The sequence below is a fragment of the Aplysia californica genome, unplaced genomic scaffold (genome assembly GCF_000002075.1).
Source record: "Aplysia californica isolate F4 #8 unplaced genomic scaffold, AplCal3.0 scaffold00152, whole genome shotgun sequence".
In the NCBI taxonomy this organism is placed as follows: Eukaryota; Metazoa; Mollusca; class Gastropoda; order Aplysiida; family Aplysiidae; genus Aplysia; species Aplysia californica.
This window is the reverse complement of record NW_004797422.1, coordinates 1,235,459-1,259,835: the sequence shown is the minus strand read 5'-3', so window position 1 is coordinate 1,259,835 and position 24,377 is coordinate 1,235,459. Positions and strand designations below refer to the sequence as shown.

Sequence of the window (24,377 nt, the reverse complement as noted above, 5' to 3'; positions counted from 1 at the left end):
GACCATTCATGCAACACATAAATATTTTTTTGCAAGAAGATCTTTTATTGTCAGTTTTTCATCTGTTTCATCTGTTAGTAGTAGCAGATTTTAAAATGCTTTTTAAAAATCCTGCTGAGAACATTATGGTATCTCCCAAAGAAAATATTATGAGGCATCATGGTGAAATCAGGCGCTCGTCAAAATAATGGAATCCAAGAAAAAGGCATTTTTCCACCACTTTGGCAATTTTTATTGAAATTTTTTTGGGGGGCTAAACACCTTTTAGGTTCATAAGGAAAGGAATTTCCAAGTAAATTTTACTGAAAAACCTAGTTTAAAGGCACAAAATATGTAATTTTCAGTTTTCAAGGACTCTTAAGCTATTGAAGTAACCATACTTTGGCGGCCATTTTCTCATTAATTCAACCACTGAAACCAGGCTACCCTACTTTCTTCAATCGCAAATGTCTCGGCTTCTATTCAAGCAAGATGGATTTTTTTTTTCATTGAAAGCAAAGCAAATGAATAAGCTTTCAGAAGATATCAATAACTGTACATGCCCAAAAATTGACGAGTGCCTGACTCCACAATGTCGTATGTATGTGAAACTTGCAGTTGCTCACAGTGAAAATATATTAATTCCATTAGTGGTATCATGAAAAAGAAGAAGTATTCATAAGGCACAGCTTTTCTTTTACGGTTAAGAATGTTGATGAAAATATATTCAATAAGTATAAAATGCTCAAGACACATTATTGGGCTGTTAATAATGAAAACATCTGCTATTCAGATCTTGAACAGCAAGAGTCACATCTCCCAAACAGGGAAAACAATTCTGTATGGCAACTTAAATACATACAATTTTTTTTCGTTTAACTAAGTTTGAGTTAATGTAAAATACATTAACATAAGAAATGATATCTGCCAATGTACATAAAAGCATTGATGGCCTTGTCAGGTAAATCACGCTGCGGAAGACTGAGCATATTTTTCTACCGGATACATGTATCTTGGTTGATCAACATTTTTCTGCACGTGGTGTGCATACGTCCGTTCATGACTTCCATGGGCTGCTGCATATCCAACCTAGAGTAACAATATATAAAAGTATAGTTACTTGAACACCTAGGATATTGCTTACAACATTCATGCATATATATATAATATAATCAAATACAATACAAACAAAAAAATCCTATACTATGTTTATGCATTACGTATGTGCGTATCCACTCATAATTATGATTGCAATATATCATCATGCTGTTAGATTCACCACTTTATTTCTCTGATTTTACATCAGTTACCCTCTTCACTGGGAAATATGTGAAATGGTATAGGTCTGAGGCCGGCCTCACATAGGACATGAGGTGAAATGAGAAATCTGAAATCTGAAACATGAAACGCGAGTGACAAAGAATGACAATAAAGATTTTAATGGCAGCCTGCACATAGGACGTGGCTTGAAACTTATAACGTGAAATGCGTTTCAACACATGTTGAGGTGAAATGAACATGTTCATTTTTTGTGTAGCGTGTGGCCACTGACCAGGACTCAAGCAAGCCACACTGGTGGTGACAGTCGACTCCCGCCGGCTTCCTTTGACGTTTTCATTAAGAGGGGAACAAAATTGGGGTTACAAAATTTCCTTCAACATTTATATTTCTCTCTCTCTCTCTCTCTCTTTTCTGGCGCTGTGACTTCATAAACGGTCAGCGATGCCGACAGCACGTAGGAACTCAACATTTGCCCAGAGGTCCTTAAAAAGTGCTGAAAGTGGGTTACTGAAATGTCCCAGCAGACGGGTTCTGGCACGATAGCTGGCGGGACATCTCAGGAACACATGGTTCATAGTTTTGTCCTCCTCCTTGCAGGCTCGACAGTTCGGATCTGGGTTGTCTGCTGGCGCAATTTTGTGGAGATATGATCTCAGCTTGGGTGATTTTCCACCAGTTCTCATTTGGGAGAGAAGCCAGCGGTCCTGTCGTCTGAGCGAGGCCTCAAGCTGGTGTGATGGTGGCTGAGCAAATGGCAGTTTGGGTTTAGCCTCTCTCTTCCACTTTGCTCGGGTCGATCGGTGGATGACGGCTTTAGCTGTCAAGAAATCGATTGGCGAGTCAATCAGGGCGAGCGCTGTTGCTTCTTTGGCGATGCTGTCAACTTCCCAGGGGTGTGGCATCACTTCCAGAGAAGGTGGCGCCAAGAACAAATTTATGCACAGGAATAGTATTGCCTACTTATTACAGGCCTATAAACTGTAGACCTACTATACGCCTCTTCGTTTGATTTTAATATTGATACAGGGCCACCTACCTCCATGCGAGAAGAATAAATAAGTGTCGGTACAATCTTTTATATATAGAGAGAGGTCTGATGATAAAGAACCAAGTTCGGCGCTTAAGATGCGCACAATCACATCACATCATAATCACACACAAAACAATAACTTCCCACAGATCAACAGAAAAGCACACATTCACAGTCAAGAACGCGCATGCACTATTGCCCTTGGGGCGTCTTGACATAATGACCCCATTCCCTGATTCACTTGCGATTCTGGTTTCTAAAAAGCAGACAATAAAACCTATTTTTAGACAGTTCCCAACCACGCCATGTCCAGGCTAACTACCACTCCATCCCCTCCCTACCACACAGGCGCCAAAACCATCTTGGCCCTTCGGCCCAACAGTACAATCTCTCTGTGTAATGGGAGTACCGGTTTTAGCATTTTTGGCTGAGTTGTGTTCTGAGTGATATCGTTTGTGTCTTCCGTCAAACGTCTGGATGGGGTATTTAAACATTTTTTTTTTGCTTTTCTAGAAAAGAGAACCCTGTTTTCAACTGATTGAATCAGATAGTTTATAGATGATTTTGAATTATTTTGACCAGACTTCACACCTAAACAATGAACACCCAGATGGGTTCAGGCAGAGACATTGATTCAGGTAGCGCCGACCTGGGCTCGGCGCCCTCGGTGACGTCAGACGTAGGGAACGAAAGACGCGGAGAGACCCTTGTGACTGGCAACGGGAGGCTTACCCGCCCTCCTCCCATTAGCCTAATTATAGACACCTTAACTAAAGACTGGCGCACTTAGGGATGACCACTGAATAAGAGATTTGTTAGAAAAAAATATTGTGATATTTTGTTAAGTTTTGGAAAATCGTATTCCCTTTTTTGAAAATCCCTTCTCCATTTCAAAGGGTGGCGCCATGGCGCCATTTGCGCTTGGAGAGCCACGCCACTGCAACTTCCTCATTCCCAGCCAGTCCAGCGAGGCCTGGAATCCACTGTAAGTGGATGGAACATTCGGAGCGTTGACAAAGGGTGTGCAGATGCTGCCAGATTGAGCACGCCACCTTTTCCGATTCGTTGGTAGGGCCGTATGAGAGGCCTAGAATCAGTGTATACATGGATGCGTACACTGTTCGGAAGGCTGCCTGCTGTATGTAGTGCCACAAGAATGTCCAGCGCTGTGTCGAGAGCTACAAGCTCGGCCCTGTAGCTGGAACAATACTGGCCCGTGGGTACACATTGGTTGAGTTCGGTATCACCGGTCTTGATCAGTATTCCACTGCCTCCATACTCGGTACCGTGCTTAGCTGAACTGTCAGTCCATACTTCTACATCAGGCAGGGGGAGCGATCAAACTGTAGCCTCTGCTGCTGCTTTCCTGATGGCTGGTTCATTAGCATGCTTGCAGTCGACGACAAGATCGGTGCTAAAAGTCACGTTGCATGATGCAGCCTTCCACGGTTGTGTGGGGGATAAAACAACCAGCTCCTCACGTGGGTACGTATCCAGTTCAGTTTCGGCTATGAGGTTCTGGGCATGCTTTCTTTAGTTCGACTTGCCTGTCCGCATGGGCACTGATTTTGTTGCGGAGGCTCTGCATTGGTTCGTTGCAAGCAGACGCATGGACTTCTCGAGTGAGATGGCAGTCAAGGTATCAGCTCTATGCCTTAGTGGTAAAATGTCCGCTTCAATGAGGAGGCTGTCCACACGATGATTCTTGCTGCTTCATTCTGCTTTCTTTCCAGTTGCTGCAGGTTGGAGGGTTTGGCAAGAGGCATGTAGGCAGGGGCACAATAGTCGATAGCTGACCGACAAGTAGCATTATATATTGGCTTTATGCATTCCCTTGAGGCACCCCAGGTGGTGCCTGTAAGGGCTTTCAATGGTGGAAGTCTACTTGACAATTTTAGCTCAAGGTTTTGGATGTGGGCGTTGGGGGATAGAGTACGATCAAGTGTGACCGCAAGTAAGGTGGGGTTGGTGTTGAAGGTGATGGGGGAGCCTTTGAGTGAGAGTGCTGGTTTTCGCTTGGCCTCGTGGGTGCTGGTGGTGAAGAGGGTGCACTCTGTTTTCTCCGTACTGATCTCCATCTTGTTTTGTCTTGCCCACTGCTCAAGTGAGTTTATGGCTGCTTGGACACTGTTTTCAGCCTGATTTATGTCTTCGTTGGTGGTGTATATTGTATAGTCATTAGCATAGAGTCCCGTCTTCACAGCTTCAGGCAGGCCTGCTTCAATATCATCACTGAAGACAAGGAACAGTGTGGGGGACAGGACGCTGCCCAGGGGTACTCCCTGCTCGAAACGGCGAAGCCTGCTTGTTGCATTGCCGTGCTTGACACAGGCGTATCTGTCTCTGAGGAACGAACCTATCCATTGGGTGATGCGGCTGGGAGTGGGTCTCAATCATCTTCTCCATTAACCTCGTGCGCCATACCTTGTCGAAGGCACACGAGAAGTCCGCATTTTTATTTTGAAAAAATATTGTGCTATTCAGAATCAGTGTATCAAAATTAGCAAAGTCTAAGTGTAAAAGATCAGTTTTAAAGCTTAGTTCAAAAGATTTATAAAAATACTGTACAGTGTACATGTTAACACAAGAGTCGCCCAACTATAAATTTGGGGCTTATCTATCTCAGCTTTTCATTGATCGCCGTATCACCAAGAAGTAAGCATTGGTCTTTCAGAATGGACTATTAGAAATCTACAGAAAACTATTAATAATAATAATAATAATAATAATAATAATAATAATAATAATAATAATAATAATAATAGTAATTTTAAAAATAGATTGTATCTTTATAGCGATCTATCCCGTACTAGTATGCTCTGAGTGCTTTACACCAATCACATAATCATTCACACAAGAATAAATATTTCACAGAAACAAGAAAAACCAGTTCAACCACATAAAAAAGAATTTTAACAACTATACATTAACTATATTTAAAAAAACCATAATCACTTACGTACATAATATAACTTAAAAATTTAACAAATTAGTCTTGAGCAATCGCTTGAATGTATAAAAATTTGTTATATTTCTCTGAAATCTTGAGGCAAGGTGTTCCAGATTTTTGGGCCAAAAAATGAGTAACTTTTCTCGCCAAAAGATCCTAATTTCATTCTAGGGGCTCTGAATTTTGTTGCATCTGCGGATGACCGTAACTGACGAGATGGAACATACAATGTAAAAGCTCAGATAGATAGGATGGGGTTTTATCGTTAAGACATTAAAAACACATGGTAGAAACTTTATACTGGATTCTTTTATCAACTGGAAGCCAATGCAAAGCTTTTTAACATTTTTAATGCACAATCTTTCTTTTTTTTCTTCAGCGCTAGTCTTGCGGTGTTATTTTGGGCGACTTGCAATTTCCTCATTCGTTCACACGAGATACCAGACAGAACAGAGAATTACAGTAGTCAAGTTTTGTAGGTACCAGAAACTAAAATTTCAGAGTAGCTGTATGCCAAATCTATCTGTTCCCTTTGAAAGGCCTATATATCTATTGAGCATTTTGGTACCATTCTTTAACCTCTCAGTCAATTTTTAAGAAATGGAAGTTGTTTAAAATTTGATAAAATTTGTTAAAGTCAGTCACTGGCTGCAACCTCATGTTTAACAGACAATAAAAGAGTACCAAGTACACTAAACATCTCCACATTAACAGAGTACAATCACTATAACAAGTATATGGAGCCTATTTTTTTTCAAGACTGTGAGATCATTACAAATCAGTATTTTATCGCATCAAACACGATGATCTGTCGTTATTTCAACAAAAACACAGAGCGTTGACCCGGCCAGCTTCGCACCGGTGCGACCGAGTCGGCTCTATGTTGTTGTTGTTGTTGTTTTCAAATCCCTTTAGCTCCGAGCATTTTGCTCTTGGCAGCGCAATGCCTCCCTCAAGTAACCACATGTCCTTGTCATCTGGTCAGTGCCAGAGAAGTCAGCTCTTTACTGTAGTGTACCCCGCATGGGGGGTCGCATGCTTTCCAAGTCTCGCGGAAGGATTGATGCAAAATAATTCCAAGCTGAACTGATCTTTCAATTACACCTTTTTTGAGCCAGTATTTTACATATTTTATGTAAAAAAATGATCTTTGAAAATTTTGACAGTATTTTTAAAAGCTTTCTATTTAAACTCCAAAGGCCAAAAAATATACCACGGGAAAGACCGTTCAAAGCTTTACAGTTCTCAGCCAATGGAAAGACGGTATTTAATCATCCCTGGTTCCGCGAAGCATTTGAATGCATGCGTGTCACTTTTTGAACCAGCCGGCCACGCATTCCGACCGCGAGGGGCTTTGCTTTCCTCGGCGATTCTCCAGCTCCTAATAATCGGATATAATATAAAAAACTTACATCATTGTAACGAGGAAAAGCTGAACTTTCACAAGGTGTACGGCATTTGGAGTTTTATAGCGAAAGAGCCAAGAAACAGTGATCAGAATTACCCCGATTTCACCCATACCACGTGGTCGGAAGGCCGCAAGTGCCTGCGAGGCCGTGTTTTCGCTATCTAAGTTTTGACAAGACAAAAGAGACAGAGATCATGCATGCAACATTGGTTGAAATAAGGTGCCTTACCTTGCTAATTCTCCTGAGATCAAGGTACATACATCGAATAACATGATTTACTTGGTTGTTCATGGACATATCTGAATTTAAAAAGATACCTGGATTCTTGACCTTGTTAGAAAAGGATAAGTTAGTATTTTCAATTTCTAACAGGCTTCTATCAACATCATTAAGGTTTTTTAAACTCCCAAATAGAATGGTTTCAATTTTTTCTTCATTCAGCATTAATTTGTTTTTCCCATCCATTTTCACTCTTTAAATGCATCTCTTTACTCTTTCTATGAATTCATCGATGCCATATGACTTTCTAAAATAATTGAAAGAGTCCATCATCCTAGGGTTCTTGTGTATTTTCCTCTGTTCTCAAAAGGAAATGCTCTCGAGACCATAAGCTGTGCTTTCTTCTTTTTCTGCGCTTTCTCAGTAGAACTAAGATCATCAATGTATCTTCATCTGACGAGTCCATTATGTCAACTGAATTATCATGACGTAGGCCTACTTCTGAATTGGTGTTGTTTCTCGTTTCGTATTTCGCCACACGCCGGTCCTATGTGATTGCCTGATGTTTCTAGTTTCACATTTATAGTTTCATGTTTCACATTACACGTTTCACTACATGTCCTATGTGAGGCTGGCCTAACAGCCCTGTCAACACTATAAGGTTATTCAAGATGCAGGACCTCCGAGTTTAATGTCCATCTCTGAAAGGACCGAGCCAAATAGAAAATTTATGTAAAGTGTCTTTCCCAAGGACGCAACGTTGGACCGAACTGAGACTCATACCCTCGAACTCTCAATCTCACAATTACAGATCCAGTAGCCTAATCACAAGGCTGCAAATGACACTTCATTGAGCTAGGAAAAGCAAAGTAACAAGAAATTTTCCGAACAGCTTACGTTGTACAATGGTTTATTGTTATGCATGGACCACATAAGCATATGTGAGTGTCACTTCTGTCCAAAGGATTCTCATGCCATTCAAGATTTTTCAAATTTAAAATCCCGAAACAAATGATGTGGTCTAAAGCCATTTTTTAACTTTCAGTAAAGTACTCACATTTTTCCATCTCCATTCCTCTTCTGACTGGTTTTGCTGTTTACGAGCTTCAATCCAGTCAGATGATTGTCTGGTGAGACTGCGAGACAGCCTATCATGCTAGACAGAGAAAGCAAAAAGTTTGAAAATACTGTACCGACAATGAAAGTGGGTTTTTTATTTTAGTAAGTGTTTTACGGCGCTCGCAACTGCATAAAGGTCATATGAGCACGCAGGACACATTAAATTTTTCATTTGGTAGGAAATTTTTAATTTTGCCCGGGTGGCGGCCGAAGCCTACTCTTATCGATTTTAGACCACCAAGGGATCTTTAACGTGCACAACTTGCATACGGGCCCTCCAAGATATTTCACCCTTGTCTGAGAAGGACAGGTGTAGATCTTTCCTACCAGAAGATCAGGGGTGTGGTGAAATACAGCAGTAAGAAGGAGCCACGGAGTAGCAGTAGAAAGGCTGCAGAAAGAGTCAGGAGCCCAGAGGAGGAGACAAAGGAGGTTAGGGGGTGGGGGGCATAAAATGGAGACGAAAGCAGACGACAGACCATTACTAGAGAGCAGAAAAGGAGGAGATCCATCAGACAACAACTGTACTAAATGAAAGCTACATTAACAGATACATGTTATGTGATATACAGAAGGCATTTTTACTATCATCCATTAAAATCCTACTATCTTAATCATCTTGTAATAGATGTATTCTAATGACCATTAAAACATGAAACATCAGAATATCAATGGGATGATTATGCATCTAGCTTAAGAGTAATACTGTTAACAATTATTATTCATTTATAATAGGCAAGTCTGAGTTCAAGCCTCGGTTTGGACACAAATTTTTTTCGCCCCCTCCTGCCCACCCAGCAGTAATGGGTACCTGACTTCGAGTTGGGAAGTAAAGGTGGCATGGAAAGGAACTAGCCACCCTACCACAATATGCCAAAGGCCCAGGAAGTTGTCTCACTAACAAGGCAATCCCCAATGTCCTGATCGGATGCAGGAACAACTTTACCTGATATTATGCATGTGACAGTGAGTCTGTTTGTGAGTGCAAGCATACTGTAATATTGTTATGTTTATGAGTACAGGTATGTGTGGAGAGAGGATGTGTGAGAGATTGTGTGCATGGGTGTGCGCATGCACATGCATGTGTGTGTGTGTGTGTGTGTGTGTGTGTGTGTGTGTGAGTGTGTGTGTGCGTGTGCATGCATTTCTTCATACATATATATTTGATTCTGTGAAATTGAAGAGAGAGAAAGCGGTGAAGTGTTTAAATCATAACAGATACGTTACGTTATAAGCTATGGAAACCATACATTTTTTTTTGTCCCATCAAATCTCTTCACACAGTCAACTGTTACTGTTACTTTTACACATTCCTTACTCTCCATGCTGTAATTATAAGTAGGCTTACCTGAGCTTTCTGTTTCTGCAGTCGTGTTGATAAGTCTTTCCGTGCCATTTCACTTGTGCTCAACTGAGCCTGCAAAATTTAGCCGTAAAATTTATGCATTAGTGATTGTAAACTGTAGTTCACTCAGATAACATTCTTCAGTAGAAGAACCATAGAGAGACAACAACTGCACTAAATGAAATCTACATAAACAGACACATGTTACATTATAAAAAAGATAAAGAAAGATTTTTAACCATCTTGGTATTTTAATAATTGAATGGAAAACTTTGATAGATTTTAAACATTTCTATGATCAGAAATCAATATTAACCCCTTCACTGCTGCCCACTTTGACTTCCCATATGCTGGAAAAATTTCCAGGTACCGCATGAAACCATAGGTGACTTCCCTTATTGGTCTTTGGTGCTCTTGAATGAAGTGAAAAGTATAACAAAGTATATATTTTCTTGTAGAGAAATGAATGGTCTTTCCAAGTAGACTATGTACAGGGGGATTATTGGAAGGAAAAAGATTTTGAGAGGAGTAGAAGATTGCATAATATAGGGAAAAAAATGTTTTCTTACCTTGCTCTAGTAGGGAAGACTGGAACTGGTATTCAACTTGTAGGGTAATCCATACAGAAATAATAACACACTACACTTATATGCACACACAATTCCACAGAAAAAATAAAGCACAGAGATATGTACACAACTATTTACAATCACTAGCGAAACTGGACTTCACTCCTAGTTCCGCCAGTAAAACCTCTCTGTGTGGTACTTCTTGAAGCACCCACTCAGACAGAGGCCTGGCTTACTCGGGCAGTCTGGGCAGTAATACCTAGTGTCTTTTCGCAAACCCTTCTTTGTGCAGACACGGCACCTCTTTTGGGGATGAACTTTTTTTTCAGTTGGGGGAAGAACTTCAATGAAGTGCCTGTCATACAGTCGGACCGCATGATCATCGGTGACACTAGGGGCACCATCATCCCCAAAGATCCAGTCAGAAACAACATCTTTCTGGAAATCAAGGAAAGTTGACTTATTCCCTGCTTTTTCATACAGGATGTGGGCATTGAGCATTGCCACTTGAACCATGCGCACGAACAACTTCTTGTACCACTTGAGTGTTTTTCGCGTGGCCTCATATGGCTGGAGAAGTTGATCATGGCGGTCTACGGAGCCCATGTTTATGTTGTATGACAACACAGAGGGTGGCTTCTCTGTGGTCCCTTGAGGCTCGTGGCATGTGGTCAACATGTATACCTCCCTCTTGTCGTGGTATTTTTGAGCAAGAAGGTGGCCACTGGCACAGCTTTCAGTAGCTCCCTTCTCAACATGAAGCGCTCTGAGCAGAGGAGCGGTCCTGTTTTTTCTCATTGTGCCACAAGCTGATGTTTGTTGGCTGTGGAGAAAGGAAAATAGGTCCACAGAAGTGTACCAGTTGTCCACAAAGAGTTTATACCCCTTGTTCAGCAGAGGGAGCATGAGGTAGACAACCTCTTTGGCAGGTCTGCCAAAGGTGGCACACTCGTCTGGCAGCATTTCATCAATGGCCTCAGTACTCTCGTCCTTTCCTGCATAGATGCGAAAACGGTATGTGTAACCACTGCCGTCACACAAAAGAAATGACTTAATTCCAAACCGAGCCCTTTTCAGCGGTATATATTGTTTGAACAAAAGCCGACCTTTCCACAGCATAAGGGACTCGTCAATGGCAACGTTCTGGTCTGGAACGTAAACATGTTGGAACCTTTCGAAGAGATGGTTCAGAACAGGTCTGATCTTGTACAACCTGTCCCTATTCCTGTCTTGAACATTGGGCATATTAGTGTTGTCACTGAAATGGAGAAATTTCAGCAACAGCAGGAACCTATCTCTAGACAAGGCAGCATTGAAGACAGGGGTTGTAAAGAGAGGGTCAGTACACCAGTATGAATTTATTTCAGGCTTTTTGATCATACCCATCAATAAAAACACACCGATGAAACATTTCATCTCTGTCACGTCAGTATTGTGCCACTGATTAGCCCTAGAGTGCTGTTTCAAGGGCGTCGCAGCCAAGTACTGCTCGGCATAACGATTGGTCTCAATGACCAAAGAGCGGAGTAGATCATCGTCCACAAACAAGGAGAAGAACTGGGAGGGGGTAAAGTTACTCACATCAACTTTTATGCCAGGGGCAGCAGTAAAGTCTGCAATCACTGGGCGAAAGTTCCCAACATCTCTGGTCCACTCTCGGGTGTTTGTGGCGGTTCTCCTTGTGCCCCCTGCACCTCTGCCTCTTCCTCTTCCTCTGCCTCGACCTCTGCCTCGACCTCTGCCTCTACTTGCAGATGTAGAAGGACCGGGGACATCCTCAAACCTTGTTTCTGGGTGAAAATAAATCATCTTACAATTATTTACTGTATTTCATTGTTATTACTATCATTGTTTATTTCATAAGTGAGCATGAATCATTCAGACCAGGCTAGAATCTAGATCTAGATCTTGATCTCTCAGAAATGAGAAAGACCCTTTTTTTACAAATATTCCTCGCAATCGGTCATCTGTAAGAAGAATACATGGCTTTTTTTTCCACTGAACATCTACCACTTTCCTTCTAGGTTAGTAGATCTAGTAACCACCAGGCAGATCTAAGATCTAGATTTCTAGAAAAAAACTGATAGGCCAAAGCTAGTATTATCAGTGCTAACAAGATGCATAATTTATAAAGATAAGAACAAATTGTTCAATAAACTCAGCTCTGGATTTTAGACTTGAGGCCAGGGTAGCGGTACGGTCACTTACAAAAAATGACATCATAATCTAAACAAACAACAATAATATAAGAAGGCAAAATCATCTGCAGTGTTTCACCCCCCCCCCCCCCCCCCCAAACAAAAAAAAATAAGGGAAAGAGGTGTGAGAGCAAAACAGAACAGTCAGGAAAAATAAACATGTAGATCTAGATCTAGATCTAGTCTAGAATCATATTATTGAATGTTTACCTTCGCGCTCATCGGCTTGTTCTTCCTCTTGTTCTTGATCATGATCAGAACTGGAATCAACATCATCAGAATCATGTCCGTTCCAGTTAGGACTAGCATCATCATCCAAATCTTCATCTCCGCTATCTAGATCGCGGTAGACCTCTTGGACAGCTTGTAGTGTAGTTAGCATTCTCCGCGGACGGTTAGCCATCTTCGTTAGCTGAGCTGAGCGTTCGATACGGTGCGTACTAGAGCAGACGAAAACTCGGAAAGGACGCTTCTATTTCCCGCTAGAACTAGGCCAGTAGCAGAAATTTTCCCACGAACAGTGGATTTCTAACTCGTAGAATAAATGAGCTTTCAAGGGAACCTACTCTAAATATTATAAAAGCAAATTAGACTTTAGCAGGGAACGAAACAAAACAGCGATAATGCAGGACGTAGTAGTCACGTCGCTGTAGCACACAGAGGCGCGTTCAGGGAGACGTAGGTACTACGTCGTCCTAGCAGTGAAGGGGTTAATGTTAATTTTATGTAAATATTTGTTTTATTTTTCCATCCATTCAAAAGAGAAGGGTTGATCAATATATACAAACAACTATCACCGTAATGTTTATTTGTCCAATAAGGATACTGATATATCATGAGGAAGTTAAAAAAAAGTCATAAATATGAGAAAAGGAAAAACAAGCAGGAACCAAATAAAGCGAAAACACCAACTCTGAATACTTTATACTTTTTGTGTACAGTATCTTTTTGTACAAAACAACCGTGTTTGTGCATAATTGCCAGCTCAAGTGAATATGTGTGTGTGCATGTAAGGGTGTTTGTGTTTGTTTGTGTGTGTGTGTGTGTGTGTGTGTGTGTGTGTGTGTGTGTGTGTGTGTGTGTGTGTGTGCGTGTGTGTGTGCACGCATGTGTGTGGAGAAGGGGGGAGCATTTAAAGTATAAAATATAACATTCACAGACTACCATTATATACAGACCATGATTTGATGCCGATCTTGTTGAGCAACCTTTGCTTTTCTTATCAGTTCTGCATTGTCTTGTTTGAGCCTCTGTATCTCATGCCTTTGATCTTGATTCTCTTCTAACAGATACTGTGAAGCAAGGCAAATTAGTGTTATTACATTTTGATAATGGTCAACGCACAACTTTATTTTAAAAACTGTTACTCTAGTTCAAGGCTTGCCAACCTGGGTGACATTGCCCACATGTGGGTGATTTGGTCATTTTGGTGGGCTGTGGGGATTACCCACATAGTGACAGGTATCATCTAATTCCCTGCATGTAAACACGTTTAGGTTGGCAGTACAAAAATCTTTAACCTCTGTAAGGTGGCTAAAGTGGGTGCTGACTAAAAAAAAGTTGACAAGCACTGCTCAAGTCAAATCAAGATAGCAATAGAAAATCCCAAGAACTGGTTTGGCCATTTATTTTCAACAATTGTATCTTTTCAAAACTAATTTTGCTTAAAATGGGAGGTATTTTTTCAGCATGAATCATTTTTTCATTCATCTTTTGATCAGGGATGCAAAGATTTACATAAACACAGCTGCTCTTCAAGGATACAATTTTTGGCCATTAATTTGTATGTTTCTTTGAAGGAAAAACGAATCAGCCCTAGTTTCAAACATGCAAAGTTCCATTTAAAAACAAAATCCTACCTCATTTTTCTTTATAACATCATTTACACGATTATTTGGCCCAAGGAAGCTCTGTGATGTAGGAGGTTCTGCTGATTTTGATGAACGCACAGGTTTATTTCCTCTCTGCCCTTTCAGCTCATCCAATTCAGCTTGGAGGTCAGATGCTCGTGTTTCAGCTAACAAATTATGAAACAAAAATTGCACATTTCCTTTTACCTTCTCAGAGAAGTGGGTTATTCATAAATGAATAATAGGCTGTATCTGCTCCTTATACCCCTTTTTAGTCTTGCTATTTATCCTTCTCTGAAATGGATGAAATGTGGTCGCAATCCTTCAGATTCAGTGTAAAATCCAACTTCACTCGTATCTATTAGTAAAAAAATTTACCTATGTCATAAACAATTAGTTTTGGTTGTTCTTATTATTGTATTTCTTTTTTTTTTTGGCGTACATTTGTCCCACTTATAAAATGCCTGCAAGGCCAAAGACATCCAGAAAGCCTGGAGTCCAAATATTGATGCTGGTTGATTTTCAAAAATGATGACTATTTATAAGCACAGTACCAAAACATATTGTTTAATCAAAATGTTCATTGTCTTAAAGTACTACATGACACCTGAAACATTATCCAAAGATATAACCATTTTTTCAATAAATCTGAAACTTGAAATTATTTTTATTTTGAAGTTTGTAGAATTAAATCTTCACTTGAAGTTTCTTTTAAAAGGTAGAAGAGTATTCAATAAATCAGGCAAAGAAGAAGCTAGAAAAATATGAGAACAAACACATAGTCCCATCATCTGATTACACGTACCCACTTTAGCCTTCCTCTCATACATTTGTATAGCCCTCAGAGTTGTAACAGCAGACAAATTCGATTCTCTATTGTAGTTGACTTGTCTCTCCTTCCTTTGTGCTCTCAGCTCATTTCTCCTGTTCATAAGAACTAGTTCTGCCTTGAGGTTTGTATTCTGAGCATAAATTTGTGGCATCATACGAGCCTTGAGTTGATAAGCTGTCTCTTGATCCTCTGGCATCGGTAGTCTGAAAGGATAACACCAAAATGCATGCAGAATCTCTTGATTTGAAGTTTTAAAAAAAAAGTTAAAGGTTTTATTTAAGTCATGTTTCCATATGGAAGGCTCACACAACTTCACAATAGCTTCCTTAATTGGATTATTCATTGTAATTTACCATTTCTGTCCTTTGAGGAACAATTCGGGTTATCATTCTTTGGCACTAGATGGATAAACAAAAAAGAAAAGTACTGTTGTACATCAAGCAATATAACAAAAAAAGAAAGAAAGAAAGAAAGAGAGAGGGAGAGATGGGTAGAGAAAAAGAGAGAGGGAAGAGAGAGAGAGAGAGAGAGAGAGAGAGAGAGAGAGAGAGAGATGGGGAGAAAGAGAGGGAGAGAAAGAGAGGAGAGGGGATAGAATAATGGGAGGTCTGTCCCAAAAGTAAAAAGAAAATGGCTATAAAATGAATGGAAAGTTTTGTCAAAGTCTAGGTACAACTTACACAAGTAGTTCATTAAACATTCTACTAAAAACGTATTACAGTATAAAAAAATGCTAGATAATTTCTCAAACAGTGCTCTAATAATTACCTCTTTTTCTTTTCTCCTCCATCTTGTCCACCTTTTCCCTTCTGTCCACCATCCTCATTGTCTATTCCATCAGCTTCCTCTGACCCAAGAGACACAGCTAACTCATGGTGAACAGTGCCAGCTTTGCTCTGAAACTACAAAGAGGTTCTCAAACATGTTAACAACAAGTTACTTTTGTTCTTGGATATCTGAATATGAGAACATATACTTTCAGACACAGTAGGCTTATACATACTGCATACAAAAGCTTTGTTTCTTTAGGTTAATTTCAAGTCTTTTTTAAAAATGGTTTTGATAATTACTGCTAAAAATGCACCCTGATTCAGTATCACACTTTGCTTTTCTTTTGACAGAATAGGTTGAACATTCTTATTCAATAATTTCACTTTTCTGATTGATTGAGAAGGTGTTTTACGGCACTATCGACTCAATTTTGGTCATGTAAGTGCCACACCTTTCTGATTACAAGTTAACATAACTAATTAATAAATGAAGTCAAAGAAATTTTCTTAAAATACGCAAAAACTATACAGGATCATATACTGCTCTTTCTTCAAAAGCAGTTACTGGGTACAGCTGAAATAATGTAAACCACAATTTATTTTGGATGATCAGATGAAAGTAAAGAAGTAAAGAAAAAATCAATTCTCGAACGACATATATAGGGTTAGCCAGAACAAAACAAGGCCTTACGTCTTGCAGTTCTTTCTTCAATGTCTCAACGAACTGCAATAATGTTTCCTGCTGTTGTAGAACCTCATTCTCTTTCTTTGCAGAGTTCAATTTCCTTATAGCATTTTGGAGTGCTCTTGCTTGATCTACTTGGTGCTGAGCACAATCCTGTAGAGCCTGGAATAAAAACATGAAGTAGGCCTACAGTCAGGACAAAAAAAAATTAATACACATGTTGCATTTCTCTGCTGTTTTGAGCGATTGTATGATTCAACAGAGTTGCAGATACCAATAGGTAAGATGGTGTCAGTGTTTTTTCTTCAGCACTCTTGTCATTGAAAAAAAAAGAAATATCATATGTATATAAAACTGAAATGTCTTGCCAATTGATACTCTTCGCTTAGAGACATAAATTCTTTTAAAGCTTCGCCATGGGAACACACAAAATCAACAGACTGATAAGGGAATAAATGCTTGCAGAGCCTTTCCTAATTAAGGTACAATTCATCACCAATGAGTTAAGTACAGGCCAACTTTTTTTTCTAGCGCCTCTTTCTGTCACCTAAAGGAAGCATTAATTATAGACAAAGGAAGAAAAAGTAGTATGGTCTACAAAAGCACTCCCCCCCCCCCCCCACCCATCTTCCCCTCTCACTCTCTCTCTCTGATCTCTCTCTCTCTCTCTGATCTCTCTCTTTCTCTCTCTCTCTCTCTCTCTCTCTCTTTCTCTCTCTCTCTCTCTCTCTCTTGCTCTGTCTCTCTCTCTCTCTTTCTCTGTCTCTCTCCTTCTAACCTTTCTCTCCAAATCGATTGGCAAAAATAAAAGTGTTTAAGTAAAAAAGGGAGGCAAATTTTAAAAAACAACAACAGATGAGAGGAGATGAGAAGGAGACGGAAACCTTGCAAACTTTATATCACTGCACTACTTTGTGATTTAAACATGAACTATGTTAATACAAAAAGCTTATATAATCGCATCATCTATGTTTGCTCAGTCGGCCTACACAGTAAGTTCTTTTCTTCAATTTCTGTATTACGTTCCTTGACAAAAGTAAGGTTGTAGGCCTACAGTGCTCTAAAGGAAAATGTTTAACAGTCCTTATAAAAGGTGAAGGGTCAACAATCATAACCAAAACATTAACAAACATTTTTACTGGATTGACTGAATTCTTCAGAAGGCTGAACTACTGATAACAGCATTGGGAGGACCAAAAAGGATCGATCCCCTTGACAATCTACCCCCTGGGCCCTCAACTACCACTACTCTGCGGTGTGAACCTTGTCAACAACAAGACAGCTCTCTACTTGTCACTTTTGAGTGTTTTTTCCATGATAAATGTGAGATAAATAAGTTCTTTATAATAGTAATAGTACACTTATTATGAGATGGGGATGCTTTTGTGATATTGTATTTACGATTAGGGTCCTTGTGCTGTATTAAAGTGTCATATTCTTACTTGTAAAGACTGTTTACTCGCCATACTGCCTGAACTGCTTCGGGTATGGCGGTCGACAGGTCAAGCTCCGATTCCCGGATACGAACATTTAACTTACAGCCTGATTTGTTTACAGTTGCTAAGATTACCGGAAGGGGAACAACTCCATTAGTCTATTTTCATAGCATCGACCTAATACCAGGGAGAGAATGCTAACATAGTACATTGGGAAACACGAAAATACTGCCAACGAATAGAGCCGCAGTAGCGTTTATACGTTGTCTATCGTGAAGGTTTTCGGAGCATTCAGTCTAATTTGAATGAAAAATTGACAATAAATCAGAGAGCGTTTTATTAGGCCTGTTTCTAATTTTACTCAAGATTATAATATTATTTGTATAGCCTTATAATTACTAGATCTAATTATTCTGTTTCATTCTCTCATTTTACAAGACAATGTTCTCCACAGAACTACTGGATGGCGCCGCTTGGCATCTCCGAGAAGATAAAAGTCAGATAACGGCCTATACAATGTATGTGTATTTGTAAATGAAAGCAATTTTTGTATCTCGTACTAGTACAGCTAGCCTCATTAGACTTTAACTATCAGTGTAGATTTCTATGAGGCCCACGTGTAGCCACCAGTTGCTGCGAAGCAAATTAAATACCATACTGATTAATCTGGTTTGTAACCCCAGAACATGATACATGTAGGCCTACTGCTGTATCTCAATTTTTATTCAGGCTTTCTGGCCAGTTGTTGTCAATTACATGGCAGTGGAATGGTAGGCCTGTAATTACTAATACTATACTATAAATAAGCCTACTGATAGACCTGAAATGTAAGGAAAAATTCTTCGCTCGAAAGTGTGTCAGTTTTGAGCATACAATTAATGGACAGGCAAATAGCATGTATAATAAATATGTTGGTTGCTTTTAATTTCAGGAGCAGCTTTCAGGGTTGCCTTTTCCGTTTTGTGGACGTTTTCCGTGTGTGGCAGGAAGACAGCAGTAAGGAGGAGCCAAGGAGTAGCAGTAGATACTAGAAAGGCTGCAGAAAGAGTCAGGGGCCCAGAGGAGGGGGCAAAGGAGGTGATGGGGTGGGGGCAGAACGTGGAAATGAAAACAAACAACAGAACTTTGCTAGAGAGCAGGAAAGGAGGTGAAAGGAGTCAATTTTAGAGACGAAAATTTTTTGGTCGCTACCCGGATTCGAACCCGGGACCTTTGATTGAATGAGAGGCCAACACCTTAACCTCTAGGCCACGAGAGCCCCCCACCCATGAGTGCATTCTGAGTGATTCTCTCAGTCATAGTCTGCTGAGTGTCACAAGGTACCATTAACCGTAACCTAGCATGTCTTTGGTTTCTTTGAATCTGCACGAGGTTGCAATTGGGTCTTTTTATTCTAAAACTAAAAGTACACACATATACAATGTATATATATATATATATATATATATCCCTTGAAATGAGAAGAAAGACCACACTCATAGAAATCTAAAAAGACTGTCTACTGTCAACACTACCCACTAAATGGATTGTGAATGACACAGATGATTTGCAGGCAGACTTAACCAGAGCAGTGGATGCTAGAGAAATGATTGCATAATCCAACGATGAAGTTGATTCCATTTAACTGCAAATGGTAAATGACCCCCCCCCCCCCCAAAAAAAAAAAAAACACAAAAAAACCCCAAACAAACAAACAAATAAAAAAAATAAAATAAAAAAAAACAGAACTGTACAAGCTCATCCCCTTACTTTATCTGCTGAGAATATTTCAGAGGCAGGACAACAATAATTGCGAGGCAGCGAGGTGGAATCAGGCACTCGTCAATCTTTGGCATGTAGAGTTATTGATGTCAGCTTAAACTTAAAGCTTGTTCACTATCTCTATTTGAATGGAAAAAAATATTGATTTATCTTGAATACAAGTCAAGATATTTGCAAATGAGGGAGATGGGGGTCACCTGTTTTCATAGGTAAAATAAGTGAGAAAAAGGCCGACTAAGATTAGTTATTTCCTTAGATTAAGAGTCTGTGGTAACTGAAAATTTACATTTTTTTGTTCCTTTTTAATCAACGTTTTTAGTAAGAAAAATCCACACAGAAATGAGTTCTTTAATGGGCATGAAAGGCGTTGAGCCCAAAAAACACACATTTGATAAAAATTCACAAACCTGCGGAAAAATGCAAGTTTCTTCACTTATATTATTTTGACAAGAGCCTGATTCCACCACGCTGCCTCACAATTGAAGATTGCACCTTCATACTGCTGTATCCAAAAAAATATTCTCCACAGAGTTATGTTATGGCATTGGTCAAGAGGAGGGTTGAACCTAAAGATCAACAGCTCCTTGACCAAGATAGGGACCTTTATACAGTGGGTGTCGCTTTCAACGAGAAGTCGGCTCCAACGAGACAATCCTTAATAATAATCCCCAATTTTTTCCTCTCTCTATATATTTCTTCGTAAATGAACGTCAGCTCCAACGAGGTTGCAAACAGACCGAAGTCGCTTTCAACGAGGTCGCGATAACCAAATAAAAGCAATTAACAGCCCCAAAAGCGAAAAAAATGTATCTTTTCTCTCCATCTCACACAAAGCACAAGGCCCATCCTCGATTCCTAACACATTGTATTACTAGATCTGGTGTGCCTCCTAATATGGGCCCCAAAGCCAAGGGGATGGACAAGGGATAGCCTACGGTAGGGATGGGAGGGGGATGGGTGGGAACGAGATGCGGGCTGTGTGAAACTGTATGAACTCTGGATGGGTAGGTATAGATCGAGACCTTTATTTTTTTTCAATGTTCTTTTTTTCCCCCTGATCAGAAAATCCAAGCTCCCACCTTTACTTTATGTAGATCTAGGCCTAGATGTGAGAGGATATGTTTCCACACGAGATGTGCTCCGGAGAAAATTTTTTTTTTTAATGCGGAAATGATGGTCAGAACACAGCCCAAACACGTGCGCACTGCTGCTGTTGGAGATTTTCGTCATCAGGGGGAACAACTGTTTTAATTTCTGGTATTGGTGCATCGTGTACATGTAATATAATACCTTGTCTCCTTTCATTTCTTTAGCCTTAGTCACGTTCAACGAGAGGTCGGATCCAACGATGACAAGCCGGTCTCGGTAACCTCGTTGAATGCGACACCCACTGTATCTACATTACAGTGGAACTCGGATTTAACGAGAACTCGGATTCAACGAGAGGAGATAGATTCCCCGTTTTTTTTTTCTTCTTTAAAATCAATAAATAACCCGGATTCAACGAGCACTTAAATCAGCAAGCTTGGATTCAACGAGGTCGCTTCCAGGGGGAACAGCCCTCACAGACGTGGCTTCGCTCATTTTTCTCCCAGAACGAACTTTATCTATTCCCGAAAACCATCCATTGCACCTGCATCGTGAACTATTGTTCACTAAGCCGATTGAATGCGACCAATTAGCGGCCTTTTTTCATACCAACACATGCGTTGTTGGCACACGCACATGTATACTCTGGCGTGTGTCGGGGTCGGATGGGCGGCCTGCACACGTGTGACTGTGTCGGAGAGGGCACCAGAGGTCTCAGATACAAACGCGTCACACAGTCTTTTTTTCCCCCTCAGCAACTGATCATTATTATAAGCTTGTATTGACGTAGATCTACGAAATGAATTGAGCGTTGGTCTATGGAATTGGAATAAGAAGTTGCCGTGTGCTGGGCTCTACACAGCAACACAACTTTTTGGCAAACAATCGAGATGACACAGGCCTGCATTTGAACGAATTGGTCTTTTTTTACACAGCTCATTAATATGCAGTCATTTCAGGCACTACTACTACTTGTTACTTCTCTTTACACATTATGTGCTCAGTGCCTGTAATAATCTACACCAAATCTTATGTTTGCAATAACGAACACTCGGTTTCAACGAGGTTTTAGGAGAGGCCCGGCGACCTCGTTGAATCCGAGTTCCACTGTACATAACTGGTAATAAATAGTAGAGTAGAGTGAAATATACTTACTGAGACAGGAGACAGGTGTCTGAGTGAGCGCTCTTTCTGAGGTCACATTTACATTTCACTGTGCCTCTATTTTGTGAGAAAAAAAAATTCTTAAACCCTCTCCGTACGCCCTGGGGTCATTTTGTTCCCCCAGGGTTGTATTCTTCACATTTAAAAATACTTCTAGTACAAAGATCTCTTTGAAACTGTCAGTATTTCTCAAAAAATAATTTTGACAGACTGCTTTGCAAAGCGTACAGATTGGATTAATGAGTAAATTTCCTCTTTGAAAGTGGTGGCACAGAGTTCCCCACGTCGTATAGATACGATAGTAAAACACGATGTACGGATAGGGTTAAAAAGAAGCCTGCGCAGAGAGGCATGTAAAAAAGAATAATCCAAGTTCTTGATACAAGTCTCACATTCTTTATTATTTTGAACATCAACTCAAAACGGAACACCATAACATTTTCACATAGATTCACTCATAAAGTAAAAACATCCATTTAAACATGAACAGTAGCCCCCTGCCAAAGTAACGTGCATAACTTCCAAACGTCTTCAATGTCATCACCCTCTCTAAGAATACCAAACAAATAGGCAGTGAACAATAGCAAATGATGGAAATTCAAAATCATGTGTTCCCAGTATTTATAACAATCTTGCTATGCTTAGCATACATACATTTTTTACACAATAAGCAAAACACACTTCACATTGATTTTGTAGTGCTTTTCACAAGGGACTAAAACACAGCGCACCGGCAGTGGAATTTTAGTTGCCGCGGGGGTCGGGGGTTCCCCGCCGGGCGCCTTATCACGTCGGGGTCATGGGGGTCAGCTCCCTGTCGCCGCTCTGTCTGGGCCGACATAATTTTTGGTGCTTTTCAACGTACAATTTAAGGTGTATCCTTGTATTTATGGTAATTCTCATTTAGTGCACCCAAAGCATGCATTTCTGCTCTTGAGACTAAAAAAAAGAATGGACGTTGTAATTTGTCTGGTTATTTCGTCAGACGCGCTGGAGTCGGCAATGCTAAATTGTAATTTTTTTTTGACTAGCGTGAATGAAAAAAAAATCAATATAAAAAAGGCCTCGTCAAAATCTGTCGAACTTTTGGAACATGAGCGACATAGCATTGGTGCAGATACTCAGAAAAGATGGTATCTGCGCATACTATAGAAAACTGTCATTTTGCAACTTTATCCATCAGGCACACAATTCGCTATGAAGTAATTCCTCCAAATACAGTGGAATCCTGTTATAACGAGAGGGAGGGGACCGGTACAAAATGTCCGTCATAGCAGGATTCTCGTTGTAAGGGACCCAGTAAGAAATTCAAAGGAAATAATAAAGTAGGCCTTATCTATGAGTTTGGTGTTCTGTTTATTTTTACTTTTTGGTATCTCCTCTGATGATGGCTTTGTTCAACATGACCTCTAGGTCTTACTTGATCAAAAATTGAATCAGGTTTCTTTCTCTAGCGTTAGCGATGTTGACAGCTGGGCGTTGGCTATCGGAACGAAAGTTCTCCAGGCTAACTCGCCAGCTGTGTTTTCCCCCACCCCACCACACCTTGTGGTGCATTCCCGCGTCTGCATGCGCATGTCACACATTCGCTCCATGATCCGTCTCAGCACTATGACCTCTCCATCCCTGCATCGAAGAAGTGAGAGGCATGATAGGCCTAGATAATCTAGACTAGGCTGGCCTATCACTATCAGGCAATGCGTTTTGCTTCACAACTGTTTGTGTGCGCATGCCCCTCCCTTCCGACTCATTCTCTCTGGTCTTCATCGTTGGCACACATGGGCTCTCCCATTCTTTGTTTCGCTTGATCACCAACAAGTTTCTCAACTGGCGAGGTTTTCATCATGTATAAATGGCCTTTGTGCTGTTCACAGCAGCAGCAATATTCCGCTATAACCGTCTCGCGCGTTTATCTGATTGCGCTATAGCAGTATTTTATTTACAAAGATAAAGAAGGAAAAAAAACGGGGTTTTAGAAAATTGTCTTTATAACAGACTTCTCGTTACTTCAGGACTCGTTGTAAGTGAACTCCACTGTACAACTTTATGTGTCTAATATAATTGCGAATATTCGCAAATTTTCTCAAAAGTTTATAAAAGTTACCATGAAGTTTCTCTATGGAAAGTACAAATCAATTTTAGTGCTGGAATACATCTTCAATGTAGATCTAATACACGAACAGTACCTGTTACACTCCAGAAATTCCTTACTTTTCTTAAAACGCTAAGTCTAGGTTTTGTAAGTTGACTGAATAATAGGGATGACTTCTCGTAATTGGGTTATAAGAATAATTTCTAGCTTTCCAGGGACATTGAATCAGCACCAGACTTTTCCAGCTTTATTTTTCGTTTCTATGACCATTTGCAATAACTGACAATGTGACTGATTTCTTTACATTCATAATTGTGTCCGCGCATATTTCTGACACAAAAACTAAGAATGAATGTGTTAGCTGTCATTATTTTTATTCCATACAAGAAGTTTATCTCTACCCATGTATTTACACGGTTTTGTGGTTTTTTTAATCACTTAGATTCTATATTATATCTTTTTAGTTTTATGCAGGCTGCCACAGACACAGCATGATTCATGAACAAATGCAGAGTAACTTTCTCTTGTTTAATAGTAAAATAAGAGCTAACGCTGATCGTCTTTAGTTAAAAAATGGAGATGTGCATCTTTCTTCTCTT

General features: G+C 40.1%; 1 protein-coding gene across 1 annotated transcript; it reads right to left on the bottom strand.

Moving 5' to 3' along the window:
- Positions 1 to 493: 493 nt before the first annotated feature.
- LOC101847652 lies at positions 494 to 17,807 on the bottom strand. Its single transcript, XM_005097353.3, has 9 exons — positions 17,679 to 17,807; positions 16,243 to 16,398; positions 15,550 to 15,683; positions 14,755 to 14,984; positions 13,959 to 14,116; positions 13,278 to 13,391; positions 9,336 to 9,404; positions 7,926 to 8,024; positions 494 to 1,068 (listed from the first exon to the last, which is right to left on the bottom strand). The coding sequence occupies exons 1-9, from the start codon at positions 17,700 to 17,702 to the stop codon at positions 946 to 948; spliced, it is 1,107 nt and encodes a 368-aa protein (XP_005097410.1). The 5' UTR covers positions 17,703 to 17,807; the 3' UTR covers positions 494 to 945.
- Between the last annotated feature and the right edge of the window lie 6,570 nt (positions 17,808 to 24,377).

Excerpts from the sequence above, each read along its gene's own strand:
- LOC101847652 (XM_005097353.3), bottom strand. The coding sequence starts at position 17,702 with ATGGCGAGTAAACAGTCTTTACAA. Across the intron at positions 14,117-14,754 it reads TGAGAGGAAGGCTAAAGTGG|CTGAAACACGAGCATCTGAC; the intron begins GTACGTGTAATC and ends ATAATTTGTTAG. Across the intron at positions 8,025-9,335 it reads TGCAGAAACAGAAAGCTCAG|CATGATAGGCTGTCTCGCAG; the intron begins GTAAGCCTACTT and ends TTCTCTGTCTAG.